The sequence below is a fragment of the Protomyctophum parallelum genome (genome assembly GCF_964188405.1).
Source record: "Protomyctophum parallelum genome assembly, chromosome: 19".
Lineage (NCBI taxonomy): Eukaryota > Metazoa > Chordata > Actinopteri > Myctophiformes > Myctophidae > Protomyctophum > Protomyctophum parallelum.
The window spans coordinates 31,965,521-31,986,277 of NC_139717.1; the positions used below are offsets into that span (position 1 = coordinate 31,965,521).

The 20,757-nt window shown below is 44.4% G+C and overlaps 1 protein-coding gene across 8 annotated transcripts in view; it reads right to left on the reverse strand.

The window, feature by feature from the left end:
- The window catches only part of sipa1l1 (signal-induced proliferation-associated 1 like 1), a 121,231-nt gene that overhangs the window by 30,702 nt on the left and 69,772 nt on the right, over nucleotides 1-20,757 (reverse strand). For all 8 annotated transcript variants that reach the window (XR_014570768.1, XR_014570769.1, XR_014570770.1 and 5 more), the window contains 6 exons: nucleotides 20,185-20,359; nucleotides 16,078-16,181; nucleotides 14,915-15,072; nucleotides 6,484-7,063; nucleotides 812-910; nucleotides 15-190 (listed from right to left, as the gene is read on the reverse strand). Coding sequence is in view for 1 of the 8 variants with exons in the window: in XM_083790378.1 (XP_083646504.1) it covers nucleotides 15-190; nucleotides 812-910; nucleotides 6,484-7,063; nucleotides 14,915-15,072; nucleotides 16,078-16,181; nucleotides 20,185-20,359 (1,292 nt within the window). In the remaining 7 variants the exon portion in view is untranslated. The remainder of the gene's footprint in view (nucleotides 1-14; nucleotides 191-811; nucleotides 911-6,483; nucleotides 7,064-14,914; nucleotides 15,073-16,077; nucleotides 16,182-20,184; nucleotides 20,360-20,757) is intronic.

Below are 20,757 nucleotides of genomic sequence, written 5' to 3' on the forward strand. Positions count from 1 at the left end.
TGGAGTCCACCCACCTGCGCGGTGTGGCGTCGTCATGCGGGGGGACGATGACCACGCGCACCGTCATGGAGGTTCTCAGCAGGTCAATCATCTGCTCGTGGGTGAGCGTGGCCACGGCCACCTTGCAGATCTCCACCAATCGGCTGCCCTGCCGCAGGCCCGCCTGCCACGCGTAGCCGTACGGCTCCACCTAGAGGTGGTTGAATGAATTACCAGAATGTTTGTGGCTGACGGAGGAAAAAAACCCATCGTTTCTCAACTTCAAGGATCCCCAGTTTGATTTTCAATTCTCAGTCTTAATTTAACTCTGAACGTATACAAATTATTCATTTGATTGATTTATTTTACAACTGGAAATGTTCTTCATATACACGGCATAAGAGAGTTTAGATTGCATCATATTGCACTTACAACTTGAATTTTATTAACATAAATTCACACAACTTAAAAGTACATTAGACAGAAAAATAAAACAACCAAAGGGAAAAAGGCATACATTCTAGACTACAGTATGTCTATGGAACATTTGATTCAATGTTTACCCTCCGTAACAGTCCAATGGTATCAAACACATTTGATAAAAATAGGAGAGCTCGGAGCGCGCCACAAAGTTATGTGCTATTTGTTTTATGTGCTATATGTTGTCTATCAATATAAAATTACACAGATTTTCCCTGGTTTTAATGGGAATAACTTAGGTGGAAGTAGGAGGGAACTTGAGATCCACGTAAATGGTTAAAGAATGTATCACAGCTCATTTGATTTGACTATTAACAAACTACTAATCAAGCTGTCCAGTTACAGTATTCACCTCGGCCACAATGCCCTCGTAGTTGACGTGGAAGCCGAGCTGACCAAGACCGTTCCTGCGAAGTGTGATCTCTGATGTCTCACAGCCTTTAGTCAGCAACTAGAGGTACAGAAGGAAGAAGGGAGGGAGAGAAGAAGGGTGGGGGAGAGAGAAAGACAGAGAGAGAGAGAGAGAGAGAGAGAGTGGGAGAGAGGTAGTCAGGTAGAGAGAGGTGAATTCACAGGGAATAATAGTCATCTTGTGTTTTGTATTGTTTATTACTCCAATGTGATGGTCGGTCCCTTAACCAGATACTGTAGCAAGCCAAGGCTCACTGCAACACGTTGTGAGCTTGTAGATCGTATATTTCCTCCGTTGGCGTACAACAAAGTATAGAAGGTTTTAAGGCACCAAAATGACATAGGCACCAGAAACGTATTTAATTATTTAATAAAATGTGGCTACAAGAGGTAACCACTAAAATGAAAGCAGTACAACTTTCAGGACGAGTCAGCAGCATTCAGACTTTTAAGGCCCCTATACACATGAAACAGACTTATAATGGTCGGCTGATGGAGTCTTGTCAGAGGAAATTACTCCATAGCAGGAGCTAGAAGCATTGAGCAACATCCCCCTTCTTGCAAACTAGGTCCGTTAAATGCTAATTTACATCCCTTTGTTAAAAACCTCGTGTAATGTTTGATGAAGATTTAAAATAAAATAAGCTCCGTTGTAAAAACAAGTTTCTTCAACTTAGAACTATTGCTAAGATCAAGTCGTACCTCCCCCAAAACAGCTCGAGATGGTCATCCACGCCTTCATTTCCACACGAATTGACTACTGCAATTCTCTGTACACTGGTATCGACCAGGTGTCACTTAGGCGCTTGCAGTTAGTGCAGAATGCAGCTGCCCGCCTTCTCACCGGAACCAAAAAACAAGACCACATCACCCCAGTTCTGGCCTCTCCATTGGTTCCCTGTTAAGTTCAGAATAGATTTTAATGTCCTTTTATTTGTTTTTAAATCACTTCACGGTCTCTCTCTCCCTCCTACCTCTCTGACCGAATTGTGCCCTACGCCCCATCTAGAGCATTAAGGTCTGCGGACAAGCTGCTGCTGGTCGAGCTCACGACTAGTAAGAGGAGCAGGGGTGATCATGCTTTTGCGGCTGCGGGACCCAAACTCTGGAACATGCTGCCCTCCATATTAGATATGCCGAGCCAATTTGGGCTTTTAAATCCCTCCTCAAAACTCATCTGTTCTCCCTCGCCTTTAACTGCACTTGATTTACCTGTATATTGATTTCCTGCTCTGTGCTATTGTATGCTCTGTTTTATATTTTATTGTCTCTTTTCATCGTTTTATATTGCTATGCTCTACTGTCTTGTTTTACTCTGTTCAGCACTTTGGTCAGCTTTGGCTGTTGTAAAGGTGCTATACAAATAAAGTTTGATTTGATTTTGTTGACTGCAATGTTACGCCGATGTTGCTTGGGGTTAACGCCAAATTCACCACTCCAGCATGGCATTGTTATGGTGAAATATGTGCCCATCTTGTGCACTTCACCGTCTTACATGGAGGTCTTTAAATACATGGCCTTGATTACCGCTAAAAAAACTGCAACAATTTACATTCAAACACTGACCTTATGTGATGTCTAAACGATTGTCACATATTTCAGCAGGTCACCAATTTCACTGCAACACCACCATGCTGGAGTGACCAAGTGTGAGTGAGGGAGTGGCCGAGATTTGGGGTATTGGAATTCAGCTTTAGGGTAAATGACACACGGTGTCACATGGTTTGACCAAACATCTTTGTTTGATGGGCAGCAATCATCAATCAAACACAAATGTTTGGACAAACCATGTGACTCCCATTGGAAAAGCTTTGAGGCAGCCATCAAACACAGATAGAACACAGAACATGTGTTTGATACGTGTGTATGAACACAGAACATGCATTTGATACATGTGTATGAGGCCACATGCAGTAGGCAGCAGGATGTTGCCTTATTGAAAATGAGCGCTTCCAAACTAGAAAGATTTCTGTACAGCAGCAATGTTGGTGAGTTTAATGACGTTTAATGCAATCAGATACGACCTTTCTGTTTAGATGAATGGGCTGTCAAGGCCAGAAAGATGCTTTTTGCCACTCAGGCGTTCCCGCATAACTTCCGGTTATGATGATGTCATAGATTTTGTGGGTGTGAATAGCCCATACATGTGTACATGCACATGCATGTGTGCGACACTGTGCGTGCGTGACAAGGGCACTTTAGAAATCCTACAGAGCCCAGAAAATGCAGGAAGGGAAGCTTAAATAAATCATGGTGCATGCCCTGGCACCTGGGGAATGGAAGAAGGACAAGGGTTTGGAGGATGTGATGGAAACCGGTTGGATACACTCTTGATGTTATTGCTTGGTGTGTGTGTGTGTGTGTGTGTGTGTGTGTGTGTGTGTGTGTGTGTGTGTGTGTCGGAAAGAAAGAGAGGGAGATAGTGGGTCAAAAAAGTTCAAAAAATGAGCGGCCTCTCTCTCTCCCCCCTCTCTATCTCTATTGAAGATTAGCACCAAATGCGTAAAAGGTGACATGAAAGGAAGATTCCATAAATAACTGTGCGTGCGTGCGTGTGTGTGTAGATTAAAAGCTGGCTTTAAATCAGGTTATACATATCACACAGATGCATGCAAACTCACACATGATGCAAATACACAACACACAATTTCTACACACTGTGCACACGTGTCACACACACACACACACACACACACACACACACACACACACACACACACACACACACACACACACACACACACACACACACACACACACACAGTTAAAGTGTGAGGCAGTGGAAATGGAGGCATTCAAAGGCAATGATGATTACATAACGAAACAGATTTTTTTTAGCCAGTTACCATGGAAACAGCTGAGGAAGAGCTAGCGCCACTTCACTCCAGTGTGTGGCTGTGCGAGTGTGCGTGCGTGCCTGTGTGCATTTGCCTGCAATTAGTTGAACAGAGATTGACGCGAGCTCCTCTGAGGGCTGATAAGATGCCATCCCCGGTACGTAGACACAACAACAGCAGCCAAACAGGATGTCATTTATATCAGACCAGTATCATTTCAGAAACAATAATTGTATACATAATTATGCAAAGTACGAGCAGCAACAATGAATGAATGTTTGCACACTTGGAGCAGTGATTCCCAACCTGTGGGCCGCGGCCTACTCTTGAGCCGCAAGGGTATTTGAAGTGGGCCCCCAAATAATTGTGCTTTCATAGTGATACCAGTAAGTAAGGACTTAAAGTGTACCATGTCGGTTCCATTGATCTAAGGCATCTGGAACGCAATCGATTGGTTGACCATTAAAGAGTGTGACCCACCCATTGGACCACTTAGGCTGCCGTGTTAAGTGGTCAGATGTGTGGGCTGCGAACACATTAAAGGTTTTTCAGTGGGCCCTGGTCCAGAAAAGGTTGTGAACCGCTGCCCTAGAGGGATGGGTGGTGATGCTGTGATTGGCTGGTGGTTTGTCAGGCAACCAATGACGTGCGTTCCTTCATGCCAGCTGACTGATCATACTGTAAGTAGAGCATTTATTAGATGGGCATGGGCAGTGGTGGAAAAGGTACTCACATGTTATGCTAATATGACAAATATGCCTTAAAACATTATACTTGCCCTCTATAACTAAAATCTAAAATTAAAAACACTTTAAATATTAAGTTGTTATAAAGTATAACGTTGCTTTTTATGCACTCCATACATTCCATAGGGCTAGACCACATGGACAGATGACATTATCAACTTGCGACAGGAGCAGCTCCTATTGAGTGAAAGATTCTCTATTTATGAAAAATATACAATATTTAAGGTGTTTTTATTCTTTTATTTTAGTTGTAGAGGGCAAGTATAATGTTTTAAGGCATATTTGTCTTATTAGCCAGGGATCCTTTTATGTAAAAGTATCAATACTGCAATGTAGAACTACACCGTTACCATGAATAAAACATTTACTTGAGTAAAAGTACAAAAGTATTGGCATCAAAATGTAGAAGGTACTCGTTATGCAGAATGTCCCATTTCATGTTTTCAAAGTTATAAAAATCTTTTGAAAATAGCAGATCTACAAGCTCACAATGCATCGCAAGCTTGTAGATCGGCTATTTTCAAATGGCCAAAATGTGTATAGGGTTACTTTATGTTTTGTAATAATAATCAGAATCTACAAAGTAACTAGGAATTAAAGTTATCAAATAATTGTAGTGGAGTGAAAGTACAATATTTGCCTCTGAAATGTACTGTAGTGGAGTAGAAGTAAAAGTACTGAAAATTTGACGTACTCAAGTAAAGTTTAATTACCTCAAAAGTGTACGTAAGTAAACGTACTGTACTTAGTTACTTTACACAACTGGGCATGGGAAACCACAATTATGATAGATATGGCCTATGTATGTATAGTATTATAGAATTGGCTGTCATTGTTAGACGAAAATGTATTCTGGCTTATCAAATGTATTCTGGCTTATCAAGTCAGTCACGTATAATCAAATTGTCCTTCACCTACATTTATGAGCCAACATAATCAACCAACCGAGACGGTCAATGTGGCTCAGAGATAAAATGTAAAAAAGGAATAAGATATGCACATCCCACAGTCTTTTAAATACGGTGCTGGACCCAAATATGTCTGCTCCCCATCCAGGATATATTGTGTGCGGATATTAAAAAAAAAATCTTCAAAGATAAAATGTGCCAGAAGTTACTGTTCAACGGCACGTTATCCGCTGTCTTGTGAACTGACCGTCTACTCGGCTGGAGATGCCCTTGGAAACGTCCTACTTCCAAATGAACTGCCGTGCTGACTCTGAGTGCTCCCACGTAATCCCAAATGTGTGATGTAATTGTAATGTTTTCTATTATCCATCACCAAAGGCATCCGGCCCCAAAGAATGCATAAAAGACGCACACTTCTTTCAGTTTAACCAATGACGTGTAGATTTGACCAATGACGTATGTAAAGTGGGAACTACCTCCAAAGATAACAACGTCTGTATAATTGTCTGGCAAATCTCTCAGAGAATGCTATTGGAATAAACCATCTTTAATCTGAATATTTGGCTGAGTGGTTCTTATTAGTATTTAAAATATGATCTTTTCTTACTATTAATTTTAAATCCATCAACAATACAGACACCTCAGAATTTGGCTGGTGGTGTTATCATTCCAATTAATGCAACTTACTGTAAATAGCAGTGATTCTGAATCCACTAGTGGCGAACTGGCTACTGCTATGTATTGTGCAGTGAGTGATTGGGCATACTCTGCCTTGAACAGAATACTCCTGGAGGAGAATTATGACTTCCCTTGCTGTACTTATTAAGAAATTATGTTTAACTTGATTGTTGAAACGCACACAGCATATGAATCTCTCCTCCACAGATAGACAAATACTATAGAATAGGTCCTAGTTTTTAAGGGGAATCAAATACACTTGTTGCTATGGATACAGGGACTTGCATGGCATGCTGAATGACTCCACACCTAAATCACAGAGGCCTCCTGTCGATTGCTCACCTCCTCGTCCGCGCTCGAATGGACACGTCCGTTCTATATTTCCTATTTCTATTCTCTCATGATCCCCTGTTAACACCTCAGCATGTTTGAGTGTCTCCTCACCTCCAGTCGCTGGACCACCTCCTTGAAGTCCTCGGTGTTGTTGCCGACGCTCCTCAGCGACACGCTCTCCCCGCGCTCGTAGTAAATCCTCATGGAGGCGGGGCTGCCGAGCGTCCAGCCTATCACGTCCCTAGTGGCACAGTTGAACACCACGGCCTTGGCGTCCTGGTCCAGCAGGATGAGGAAGTCATTGGAGATGGACAGCAGGGCCTGCAGCTCCCCGCCGGCACTGTGGTCCTCGGCGTGCACGGGCCACGTCACGGCGCCCGCGCTACGCAGCTCGGCGCCGGCATACGGGCGGCTCTTCTCCTTCTTCTTGTGCGCCAGCGAGATGAACGGGAACTTGCCCGACGGGTCGATGGGCGTGCTGGTGGTGTGGCGCTCGGCCAGGTCACGCAGGTACTCCTGTCGCGTGCGTGTGGCCATGGCGCGGAACTTTTGCGACTTGTGCGCGGCGCTCTCGGCGTTGATGACCTTGGCGAGCAGGAAGTCCCGGAACACTGAGGACTTGGGGAAGGTCACGCCCTCTGGGATTGGGGGGCCGAAGGAGGGCACGTCTTTGGAGCGGGTTACCGCCACGCTGAGGAGAGAGAGAAGGGGGGAACAGGGGGAAGAGGACAGGGGTGTTGGAGCAGTATTGGATGAACATTTGGCTTCAGTGGGAGCTTTGCAGAACCAATGACAAAAACATCCCTCATTAGCAAATGTGTGGCCTGGCTGCAGTTTTATTAGAATGCATAAAGAGAGTCATTCTGTCCAGTCTAGAGCTGACATTATGTTACAATTATGAGCATAGGAGGGAGAAAACTAAAAACCTGCCCCCTCACCCCCCCAGTAACTTGCAATAAATGAGAAGAAAGACTCTTTGACAGCGAGTTGGTTTGTTGTTTGAAGCCATGCAATTTCCTCATGTATGGGGCCGATGGGCTCATAGGGCAGCAGACAAAACCCTGGCCTGTTGTATCAAAGCTCTGAGAGACGTTATGTTTACAGGGTGATGAGGGAAGCAGACTTGCAGACAGACTCTCTCTCCTCTCTCCCTCTCCCTCTCCGCTTTTCATTAGTCCTCCCGGGCTTTGTCCGGGCAACACCAACAGCAGGAATATGGGTCATAATTTACATGAATGTGCACTCAAGACTTTACTTCACAAGAAGAGTGTAGCAACTATTAATACATAATGCCTGATTTATACTCAGTTGCCCGACCGTGTATTGTACCAAAATAGCTGACCTACAAGCTCACTCACAATGTGGTGCTTTCACAAAGTATTGTGATATTGTGGATCAGCTATTTTAGCTGCGCAACACTGGGTGCACAACTACGTATAAATTAGGCGTACAGTTCCGTTGGACTGTGGCGAACTGCTCAGAAACTCTAGGGCCCTTTCTGAAACCAGTCCCTTGACTTGAAGTGCTCTCGGGAGGTTCCCTCGTCAGGAAGTGCCCCTCCAGCTGAATCAAGTTCCCTTGATTAGGGTGCTGGGTATAAAAAACTGTTTGGAAATACACTCGCCCTCCTTGTGCAGAAACAGGAAACAGACACCATTTGTTGCCATGGTTACCATCATGCAATTGTGTTACCTTTTATTTTGTTTGTAGGCCTACAGTTATATTGCATTGCATCGTGTATGTTTGTGTGACATGTGGATTTCATTAATATGGAAAAAGGAAATACAGCGTGACTGTCAAAAATGACATGTCATATACATCCATCATTGTGTTAAAAGTTGTTTTGTTTGTGTGGTTTCATTTATAGTTTTTCACGGTGGGGTAAATAAAGAGCCCTTGTGAACATCAGTTGGAGCGTTGTCTATTCTGCATCAGATGAAGATTGTTTAGGAGGAGTTTATTTATCATTTATTTGTGGTGGTACTACATTTGTAGGTCGCGGTTTCCATGCGGACAGAGAGCAGGGCTGCACAAGGCAATCGAGTCTAGATCGGCACAGACTCGCTCTTGAGGGCTTTATAAGCCACTTCCACTCAAGGCTGCTTGGTTTCGGACGACACTTAATATGGCGCAGCCTCGCGTGAACGCGCATATCGAGGGCAAGTGTGTAGGGCGAGTGGCGAGGAGCTGGTTTCAGAAAGGGGGTAGGAGTCCCTTCCTTCTCCGTCTTCCTTCACTGCACCTATAGCACTCTCCATCTCTCCTCCTTCTGCTCTCCTCTCCCTCCCCTTTTTCCTTTCATTAAGTCGCTGGAATGGCCATCCGAGGCAGTCTGCTATGTCAGGAACTCAGCTGGACAGCCAAGAAGAAGAGAGTGGGGGGGGGGAGGGGCTGCTATTCCTATCCATCTGACCAAAATCTCTGAATAACAGTCCAGTGGAGGGAAGGTGCAGGGGGAGGGGCAGAGTTGAGAGACAAGGGGAAATGAAGAGGTTTTTTTGGCCGCAGAGTTTGACTGAAAAGGGACTGTGCAAGGTCAGAAGAAAATAGAGAGAAGAGTATGTACAGTTACTGTATATTGACCGTACGTGTGTGTGTGTGTGTGTGTGTGTGTGTGTGTGTGTGTGTGTGTGTGTGTGTGTGTGTGTGTGTGTGTGTGTGTGTGTGTGTGAGTATCCGTTTTGTTTTCAAGAGAATAAAGAAAAGCCTGGGCAAACGAGCCAGGAAAAGTGCTATAGGAGTTGGAGTGAACCATGTATTTTGCTAACCAATAACAGTCGCTCCAACTTTTCTGACGTCAGTTTCTCCGCTGTGTAGGAGGGGAGGGGGGGCGGGAGCACAGATCGGTAAACCAATAGCATACACCGGCTGTTTTTGGCTGCAAATTTGAATCCGCCCCTCTAGACGATGAAATCACTCTGGCTGGGGCAGGCTAGTGTGCAGGAGATCCAGGTAGAACAAGAAAGTCAGCATTTAGTCTACATTATGAAGCAAAGGAGAGAAACAGGGAAAGAGAGAGAGACACACAAAAAACTATTTCCTGATGGCTGAAATGGCATTTCCTTTAACACAATTCAGCGCCGGGATTTATTTCAAAATAACAGCTCGGGGTGCCACGCAGATATGGCCGGTTTTAAACCCTTCCGTTCCAGACAAAAACCGGGAGAAATACTTTTGCTTGCTTACCTCGCTATCATTACAATAAAGTCGCTGAATAATCCCTCGCATTCATATTATATATAACGAGAGACATGTTGAAGTCAGAAATGAAGAGCTTAGTATATCAATATGGTCAAAATCACGGAGAGCTCCTTAGATTAGGAGATTAGGCATTAGGCATTCTTTCTGAGCCGTAAACAGGGAAGTGAATGGCAACACGACACGCACGCACGAAGAGCAAGGAGTATGGTGCAGAAGGAGAGGCCAACCTCCGGAAAAAATAAAACAAATCTGAATATTTTCCTCTCGTTTGATATCAAACGTGTGTACACGTCCTAGCAATCCATCGGTTGGATTAGTTATGACGTTTCCACAGGTCCTACGATCTAAATGGGTTAAAAAAAAGTAGTGAAAATAGATCTACAAGCTTTGTATTTTCGTTTTTTTGGATTTGGATATACGTTTCCACTCGACAGCAAGGATATTTACAAGTCCTCTACCTGGACAGACGGCTTATGTGAAAACAGGACAGGGATGGTGTCGCCTGGTGGCCTTTGCTTGTGTCTGCTTAGCTGCCCTGGCCTCAACTCCCATCATGTTAATGGATAAATGGGCTCCATTTCAGGCGTTTTCTCAGGTAATAACTGCCAGCTGTCGTGTCTCAAAAAGCCATCATGCTGAAATCTCCCCTGCCCACGTACGGCACCATGCCCATATGTTGACACTTCGAGGGCTTTATTAGCTAGATTTCCCAAATGCATTCCGAATGTGCCTCATCATCGCCACCGGAAGATGTGTGTGTGTGTGTGTGTGTGCACGCGGCACTCTGTAAATCATGTTTATAGCTGTCAAATAGCTTGAGATTGCATCAGTTGTTTATTTTTTTTACCGTGAGAGGGGGGTATAGGGGATGCCTGGTTTGCACTGAAAATACATGCTGAAAATAAAATCTACAATGTAGATCTTCTATTTTGCAATACAATTACTTCTCCAGCTATTAGTGTAGATTTTGGTCTTACACAAACATTAAATTCCCATTGACAATAAATGGAGAATTTAATAATCATAAAATTGACAGCAACAAAAACCTATTAAACATATCAAAAGGTTATAAATGAATCTACTAAAACACATCCTCTGATGTTCACTTTAATACCAGAGCTGTCAGACCATATCAATTAATTTCAGCATAGATAAAACCCTGACATTCACACACACACACACACACACACACACACACACACACACACACACACACACACACACACACACACACACACACACACACACACACACACACACACACACACACACACACACACACACACACACACACACACACACACACACACACACACACACACACACACACACAGTGCTCTATTGCACAATTGCTTGATAACCAAAGTGCAGGCTGAGGTTCCTCCAAAAGAAGTGCGTAAAGTGTCCCTCAAACTGCTGCACACACAGCACTGAGAACACTATAGAAGGTCTGAAACACATTTGAGTCAACCAAAGACGTATGACTTATAGTGGACATGGAGGGGAGAGAAAAGAGAGGGAAATAAATCACTACAGTCAGTGAATGGGACCAAGAAAAGGAGAAAAGGTTAACTAGTTAGAAAGGCAAAGAGAAAAGAAGGGAGTGAACGCAAGGTAACAGGATTTAGGGAAGATAGCAAAGGCATACAATTATATATACTCTTAATCTTATAGCTCAACGCGCTGTGAGCTTACAGCCAGATTTGCCAATGTAGCCGATTATAGATCGGCTATTTTAGATGCAAAACACCAGTACTCAACCAAGTCTAAATCAGGTACCATCAGTGAGAGAATGAGATGAAAGAGGAGAGAGCAGTGGAGGATAGCTGGTGTGTGTTAGTATTGCTATGGAGTGACCTCCGTGGCAGCAGAAAGGAAGGAACATACTGTATGTGGTTTGAGTGATTTGTGGTCCGACTCTTTATAAATATCAAGAGCGTGGGCAGCTTCGCTCTCACAGCATCTATGTCCTGTCAGCCCACACAGCCAGGGAAACAAAGAGAACATTTCAATACCTACAATACTATGGAGGTGTGTGTGTGTCAGGTTTAACTAGATTTGCAAGAACCAAAATCAAATACTAATAATAATATTAAACTTTATTTATAGAGCACCTTTCATGACACGAGTGCAGCGCAAAGTGCTTTACAAGACAACAAAGTATAAAAAATATCAAACAACATAACAATCAAGGCATAACCAGTACAAAAAATGCAAAAAACACCAAACGACATAAAAAATGCATACAAAGACAAATGTCCCCACATGCAGAATATAACATGGCGTCACTAACAACAACTAAAGATTGTTATCTCCGTTTCCCTGGAAATACATAGGGTCGTCTGACAGAGTCAATAACTTGTATTCCCTGTTTAATCAGCCAGTCCAGACCCCATTGAGAAAGCCCACTTTAATCCCGGGTATATTTTAGCCAGGAGTATATTTTGGGCTGTTACACTGTTCCCGAAACTTTCATTGAATTCTGTGTGCTGTGGTTCTCATTTGTTCACGACTGGAGAGCCTATTTCAATCAACTAGATTGCTTGGTTGGAACTGCCTGCTGTATAATTAACATGGTTTCGGCAGCAAAAATAATAGTAATGCACTGTCTACTCTGTTTCTATAGTAATGTTTCAAACCAATGCGGAAAGTTAACAAATTATTATCAACAATTATGGGAGCACTGAAACTCCCATGAAGCCCCTGCTTGTGTCCTGCATGTATCCCGCAGGGACACAGACATTTAATTTGAGCTTGACAGTAATCAAGCATCTATCAGCACAGTTAATGTCATCATAAATCAACTGAACAGACACAAATTTGACAGCCAAGCCGTCCTCTAAAGCCCTACTGTAAAATAGCACCACACCACACATTCTATCTACCACCATAACTGAAGACAACAGGTACTGGACTTCAAAAAGTCTCAAGTCATTAGAATTCAGCTATCGATGCAAATGCTGCTTTATGTGGCATGCAGGTTTCCCCCAAATACATGGGATTAACAGTAAATTACTTCAGATTTACGGCCCCACAGTAAAAAGGGTCCATAAACCCTAGCATCCCTATATGACATAATAGTTGAACATTCTGCAAAAATAGACGATGCACGAGATCACAATAGCAATCCCCTGTGTGCTTGTATATCAGCTATTTTCCTTAAAGAGATTAGAGAAAAGGAGGAGGCCAAGGAGAGCCCGGGGAGATCCTGGTCAACAAAGAATATTAGGATTTAACAACCACCCCATTGACCCAGGGACCTAACGGCAACTAGTGCCACCTCAACTAATAGAAACCACAGGGGAACTTTAAAGAGACACACACACGTACGCAACACACACTCAAAGAGAAAGTGCCATTTAAGGTAATCCAGTCTACATGTAAACTTAAGCTGTAAGAGTCCAAACCAGAGACAAGTCTGGAAACATGAGATTACTCAACATAAACACAATCTACTTTATACAGAATCCAAGTCGTTTTAATTGGTTTAGTACTACATTGGTGAATCTTATAACTGGCAGCAGACAAAACAACAGTACAGTCAGTGCCAGTGATGAAAGGGAGGATTATAGCTGACATTTCACTATTGGATCCAGGAAACCAATATCTGTAGCCAAGAAGCACCTGATTCAATCTAAGACCTCAACCCACTGATGTGGACCGATATAGAACAGATAGGACACAGTCACACACAACGCGTCACAAGCGTCAGCATCCCGTCCACTTCCATTCTATGGGAGCAAAGGGTTGGCGCTTCCCATTGCGACGCATTCAACGTGGCGTGCAGAGTTCAACATTGGCGAACTTTGACTGGGTGTTGTCAACCCAGCTTACTGACGTAAAAGGTAGCTCTCCATCAAACAGACTATACTACAGATCACTACAGACTGGCAGTCCAATGAGGCAGGGAATTCAGTCAGTTGGAAGGTGTGAAGAAAGGTTGATGAATGCACCTTGAGAGCCGACAGCGACAGCCGGCTACTATGGTGCTAAAAGTAGCCTATGGCTTGGATGTCTTTCTCAAGGACAAGCCCACTGCTTCCCTACAGCTTGGGACCCTACGCGACATAGTACCCACCGCCCATTCAACAGCAGATTTTTGGCAACAGACGCTTTCCAACACTTACCGCCGCTGATGTTGGTGTGGTGGAGCTACCTAAGTCTAACGAACCTAAGTCTACCGAACAGCAGAACGTCTGCCCACAGTCTGCAAAACAACATAGGAAGTTGACACGAGACGCCACGGCATGCATTGGCTACTCCCCTTCAGACACGGATGTGTGACCTTGCCAATGCACAGACGAGACCAGACAACCAAACAAAGAGGCTGGTATAATCAGTCCAACGCTTTTGTTTTAGAGGGAGTGAGAGGTAGCAGTGAAGAGTGGCGGATAGTCAGTGCCAAACAGCCTCTTTCCAACAACCAGCTGTAATGATGTTCCACTTGGCAGGACCCTCTGAGTGTGAATGTGTGTGTGTGTGTGTGTGTGTGTGGGGGGGGGGGGGGGGGGGGGGGGGCAATGTGTATGGTTGGTGTGTGTGTGTGTGTGTGTGTGTGTGTGTGTGTGTGTGTGTGTGTGTGTGTGTGTGTGTGTGTGTGTGTGTGTGTGTGTGTGTGTGTGTGTGTGTGTGTGTGTGTGTGTGTGTGTGTGTGTGTGCGTGCGTGCGTGCGTGTGTGTGTGTGTGTATGTGCGTTTGGAGACAAGGTGGCCCCCACGGGGGATAATTAAGTCCTTGCACACAATGTGCTCAGACAGCAATTAAAACACTCATTAGCACATGGGCAGAGAGAGAGAGAGAGAGAGAGAGAGAGAGAGAGAGACAGACAGACAGAGAGAATGGTGAAAACGACAGGTGATAAAGAGATTAGAGGCAGCACTTGGTAATATTCCCTGCTCACAAGTTGGTCTTTGTACATTTTTAGGTAACTTCTTGTAACATGATTATTCTAGGACCAATGGAATATTGTCATGATATCATGGGTCTCAATGTTCAATCTGGTAAATGGTCTTAAAGGGGAACTAAAATAGGCAAAAATCGTCTGCTTTTCTACATTTAGAATTTATAAATATCCTTTCCAATTGACCACCTGGCGGCCCCCACTTTGAAAATTTAAAAAAAAGTTTAAATGACAGCGAACTAGGGTTTAGTTCCCTTTTAGACCCAGTGGTTAAGCTGTGTACAGTACCTACTGTATGTGTGCGTGCTTCACACAAACTCAGTGGTTAAGAAGTGTACTCTGTCTGTCTGTGTGTGTGTGTGTGTGTGTGTGTGTGTGTGTGTGTGTGTGTGTGTGTGTGTGTGTGTGTGTGTGTGTGTGTGTGTTGCCTGCGAGTCTCACCTGTAGCAGGTGTTGTCCGAGCAGGGGCTGTGCGTTCGGACAACCACAAAGACATGCTGGAAGTGAGAGCGGATGTTTTTGGGCGTGAAGGGCTGCGCCCCTGGCTCCTGGAACACGATGGTGACGATGTCGTTGCCTATGTGGCGCTTCCTCAGCAGCTGGGATGGCACGCAACACCCAAAGTGGAGGGGCAGCAGAGTTAGGAGGGCAGCAATAGAGGAACCCCCAAAGCTCATTAAAGTGTGGATTCAACTTTCCCAGCAGTAGACTGCCTGTGTCAGTTGCTGTCAGAAATAGTGTGGAAGTGATCATTAGCTCGCTGACTAGCATCTAAAATGGGGGCTGCAATGAGTGGGATGAGTGCGAAGCCTCCACCCTGCGCACAGCATGAGAGCAACACAACTTTCGAATGACGCCTGAAACCAGAGTCTATTCTGGGATGTTGTCAAACAACCAGCCCTGGAACTGCTCCATTATAAAGTTATGAATGATGCCTCGACTTCGACAGAAGAATACACCCATTTTCCACCTGATCCGCTGCAATGTTATCAGATTTTAAAAATGCAATTATCTTGGATTACTTTTCCCAGATTACGTTTTTCAAGTTCAACATTAATTTACAAAAAAGCAAAATAAGGGTAAAAATGCTGCCGGCGTCGGATTCATTAATTAATGCCTGGCAGTTGATGTGTTACATAAGGATCCATTTGTTTTGTTTTCTACACTCTTAAGCCCTAACCACACCAACGGGTCACCATGCAACTCCTTGGGTCTAAACAGTTGCAAGGAGTTAACGCTAAAACCGTCATGACCCTTTGGTGTGGTTTGGGCCATTGAATTCCATAATGCGTTGAATCACTAGGGCCAACGTGGGTCAACGTGCAACAAGACATATCACACCGCATGGGATAACGCTAAAACCGTCTCAACCCTTTGGTGTGGTTAGGGCTTTAGAGCACATGGAACAGAGGGTCTTTCCAAATAATATGGCTAAGTAAATTGTAAGTGAATTTGCCAGTTCGGGACTCTTCCCAGGTTGGCAGTGGGAGAGTAGCGCACAGGATTACAGTTTAGGCACCGGGTGAAAAATGGGTTACAAAAATCGTGGGATAAAAAAAAATAAAGAAGAATTTCCACTGATGCATTTTTGATTATTGTTTTACCTGCTGCTTGTTGTTGGGTGTGTATGGCAGCATGGTGGACACGTGGAACATGATCTCGTAGTCCTTGTGCGTGGTGTACAGGGAGTGGGTACCTGTCGAGTCAGCTGGAGAGGGAAACGCACGGATTAGATCGGATGCCGTTGTCTGGTCTACACAGCTTTATTAGTCATGCCAATTCCCACATTCCCCACACTTGTCATAGAGGGAATGCACGTGACATCATACCCGGAAGTTAGGCGGGAATGCCTACTGAGTGGCAAAAAACGACTTCCTGGCCTTGACAGCCCATGAATCCGAACAGAGAAGTCATATCTGATTGCATTAAACAACATTAAAATCACTTTGTCACTCGATCTGCCCCTCATTTACGCATGCATATACCCTCTATTGTTGTGTCTGTTGATCCCTACTGGCTCACCTGACCATATACCCTCTATTGTTGTGTCTGTTGATCCCTACTGGCTCACCTGACCATATACCCTCTATTGTTGTGTCTGTTGATCCCTACTGGCTCACCTGACCATATACCCTCTATTGTTGTGTCTGTTGATCCCTACTGGCTCACCTGACCATATACCCTCTATTGTTGTGTCTGTTGATCCCTACTGGCTCACCTGACCATATACCCTCTATTGTTGTGTCTGTTGACCCCTACTGGCTCACCTGACCATATACCCTCTATTGTTGTGTCTGTTGATCCCTACTGGCTCACCTGCCAGTGTGGAGAACCCACCGGGAGGACAACACTGTTGCTCACCGCACACTAATCCCCAGGGTTCATTTCCAGTACAAATGGAATCCAACAGGCATTTACGGGTCCATTTGGTTCTAATTGTACACTCTTGGAGTTACAAATGGATAAATGAGCATGTGGGGGCATGTGGGGAAGTCAACTATGGTGCCTATTTATTTCCACACTTAAAACTTCACACACACAAAACAATTTCACCAACACACCGTTTCAAACGGAAGCAAGGGAGAGGTAAATTCAATTAAAACCAATGGAATAAATAAATGCGTGTGGAATTGGCAGTGTGAAATGCACTGGGGTGTTAGAGACAGTAGTTAAACGACCACACCGCTGGGTCTGGCATGTTCCCATTGGCCATGATGACACACAGAGGAACGCACACCAATGCTGTGGAGGTGCCGACCACAGTGAAATCATCAAGTTCAAGAGAGAAAGCCGTTGTACACCTCAATGCAATGCAAATGTATTGAACAAAAGAGAAACACAAACAACATTTTTATCTCCCAAAATCCTGTGTGGATGCCATTATCTTTCCCATCTCACTGGGTTGCTGTAATGTTCCTCTTGTTACAAGGCTGCGGATGAGAGGAAACTGCAGTCTCCTGCACGCGCTGTACGACCAGCAGACTGCCAAAGCTCTCCTCGCATAGACCCAACCAGTCATCCAGGTCTTTATTAATGTCCCAGAAGGGCAATTAGGTTTACAGCAAGTGTAGTGGTTTAAAACATACAAACAATACAGGACAACAACAGACATGAGACACCATGGCATAAACAGACGTCTGGGCGCATCTAGTGCAGGTATAGAATCAAAGATAAAAAAATCACACCCGTGTGAACCGAGTGGTGCAACTCCCTTCTCTCTTCCCCCCCCCCTCCCTCCCTCTCCCTCTCCCTCTCCCTCTCCCTCTCCCTCTCCCTCTCTCTCTCTCTCGCAACAGCGCCCCTACTGGTACTCATTATATGATGCTCATACATACATGAATGTGACATACATAGGTGAACACGGACAAAGCTGTTCCTTGGAGTGGTTGCACCACTCAAAAATAAGAAAGGCTACATTCAGAAAAAGTGCTAGGATATAAAGTGCCGGCATAAAGTGCTAGTTTCAACATATCATCACCACATTACATGTTGACTGCACGAATCGAGGCAGGGACAAAGGAGTGCTTATATATCTGTTGTTTTTGACAACGGGGGCACCCAGACGACGGCCCGATGGCAACAGCCTGTACTCTGACTCGAGTGGGTGCGGGCATTATCCTGCCGAATGGCCCTGGCCTTCATGAGCAGCTGTCTATTGTAGAAAGGATCGAGGCTCTCCAACTGGATGCCAGTAATTTTGCCAAAGGCAAAGCTCTCCTCGCATAGACCCAACCAGTCATAGGGCGTTGAAAGGATGTGTAATCCGCAAAGCTTCCCAACTCAATTGCATTCATTCAATGGGGAGTTTACTCGAAGGGCCATATTAACCAATGGAACGTTACTCCTTCAGTGCCACCTAGTGGTCACCAGTTTAGGCTCTGAGTGCCAGATCTCCCATTATAAAAAAAGAGGGCGTTTTTTTTTTTTATACGTCTTTACGGGCATGGCACTCAGTGCATAGTTGATTTAGATACGGGATGACGTCCCTGGCACTAAAACAGTTTTTAACAGGTTCCGTCCATCCGACGTGTGTACACGTCCTAGTGAATCCAACCGACGGGTTGCAATGACGTGTGTACACGTCCTAGTGAATCCAACCGACGGGTTGCAATGACGTGTGTACACGTCCTAGTGAATCCAACCGACGGGTTGCAATGACGTGTGTACACGTCCTAGTGAATCCAACCGACGGGTTGCAATGACGTGTGTACACGTCCTAGTGAATCCAACCGACGGGTTGCAATGACGTGTGTACACGTCCTAGTGAATCCAACCGACGGGTTGCAATGACGTGTGTACACGTCCTAGCGCATCTTCAATGATATCAGGCCAGAGAATAATATTCAGATTTTTTTCCTTTTTTAATGTTGTGTGTGTATGTGTATGTGTGTGTGTGTGTGTGTGTGTGTGTGTGTGTGTGATCACTTAACAGCTGTGAGTCCCCCGCTGCACTGTACAGTATAGCAATCCAGATACATAGGCTCCGCTAGCCTATATCAAACATGTTTGAATATTATCAGAGTGATCCTGATCAACTCGGGACGGTTCAGATTGGATCTTTAAACACTCACAGATCAGGGGGATCATCCTCAGCTGCTGCTGCTGCTCCATGTTTTTTTGTATGGATTTCGGATCAGCAAAATACAAGAAGAAAATGCACTATGTGCAAACTCCTCTCCGAAGGAAATGAGCGCAATATTGTTCAAGCGCCTTGGAAATGAGCATGCTCAGAAAGACCAGAATTAACTTAAATCTGAATGAGTGTATAGTATACATGAGTCCAATTTTCTTTCAATCGCATTCAACATTGGACTAATCCGGGCAGTTACATCGGAATGGTTTTTAAATCACATTGAGCATTCGCATTTCAGTTTTTTTAGGTGTTTACATGACAACGTTTAATAGGATTTAACTTTTATTCTGAATTAAAGGGGGTTTCAGTCCTCATGTAAACGTACTCACTGACACTGGGCTCACTTCCTTCCTGGACTACAATTCCCATAATGCTTTGGTGCACTGCTCCTCCTTGTGGATAGGGGGGGGCTGTCTTACTGAAACAACATGTAGTCAGGAAGTAAGTGAGCCCAGTGTCCATGACATCATGGAGCCCATGGACACTTTGAAATACTAAAATATCTAAAAACACATATTACCCACATAAAAACCCCAGGAAAGCATTTCTTGTTTCCCAAACAAATCATTAAAATAAGATCTGGTTGCAAAAGAGTTGAAGTGGCCCTTTAAGACTATTTGAATGTTGCAATATGGGTTTGGGGTTAATCAGTAGTAGGGATGGGAGGGGTGGTTATGAGAAGCAGCGGGAGAGACAGAAGTGAAGTAAGCTCATCTCTATCTGAGAATGAAACTGCAGCAAAAAAGTTTGTTTCCCCTCAGCCTCGTTCCAAACAAACAGTGTAAAAATGACTTCTAGAGCTAAATTAACTGATTTGACTGTGCTAAAGGCTGTTAAATGGATTTCATTGTAATGCTTATTTATTTTCCGTCCTCATCCAAATGACCCTGGAGCTCATCTTCTATAAACGCTTCAAAAAATGCAATAAAATTGGGTCAGTACTCAGTCTTGAGAGATACATGCAGTGCTTTGAATCATTGTGGTCAATGAAATTCTGCTAATTGGTAACCCCAGGAGAGAGTGCGGGTGAACAGATTCAGCTAGACGGTGTGTGCGTGCATGTGTGTGCGTGTCGTACTCTTAGTGTCCAGCTGAGCGCGGTACTTGGTGAAGCCCTTGAGTCGGACCCTGTCGCCCAGCAGCTGGAGGAACTCCTCCAGAGCGGGACCGGCAGATTCGTTGTTGTACATCTCCTCCTCGCTGCTCTGGCCCGCCATGCAGTACATCACCCCCACCTTCAGCTGGAAGCTCAGCTACAAAGACAATGGGATGTTTTCAGCTTCAGACCCAAAAGAAAAAATAGCCATGGACACACGCACGCACGCACACAGGTGAAAACACCCGGCTGGAGATGAACTATTGTACGCTCACTGTGACACAGTGAATGATTGATGCTGAATGAACAACCAGCTATTGGTGGATTAATTTTTTTTTCACCACACTAAAAGTATACAGTAGTTTCAAAAGAGATAGAAATCCTGAGCATATAGGGACATCTTTCAACATGTCTAAGGACCTCTTTGTTGCCTACGAACATCTTATTCTAAATTTTAATCCCTATGACTTGGGTATTCAAGGGCCATTTTGGCCCTTTAGACCAGTGGTTCTCAACCAGTGGCCCTTGAGGGGGGTTATTAAACATCTGCATTAC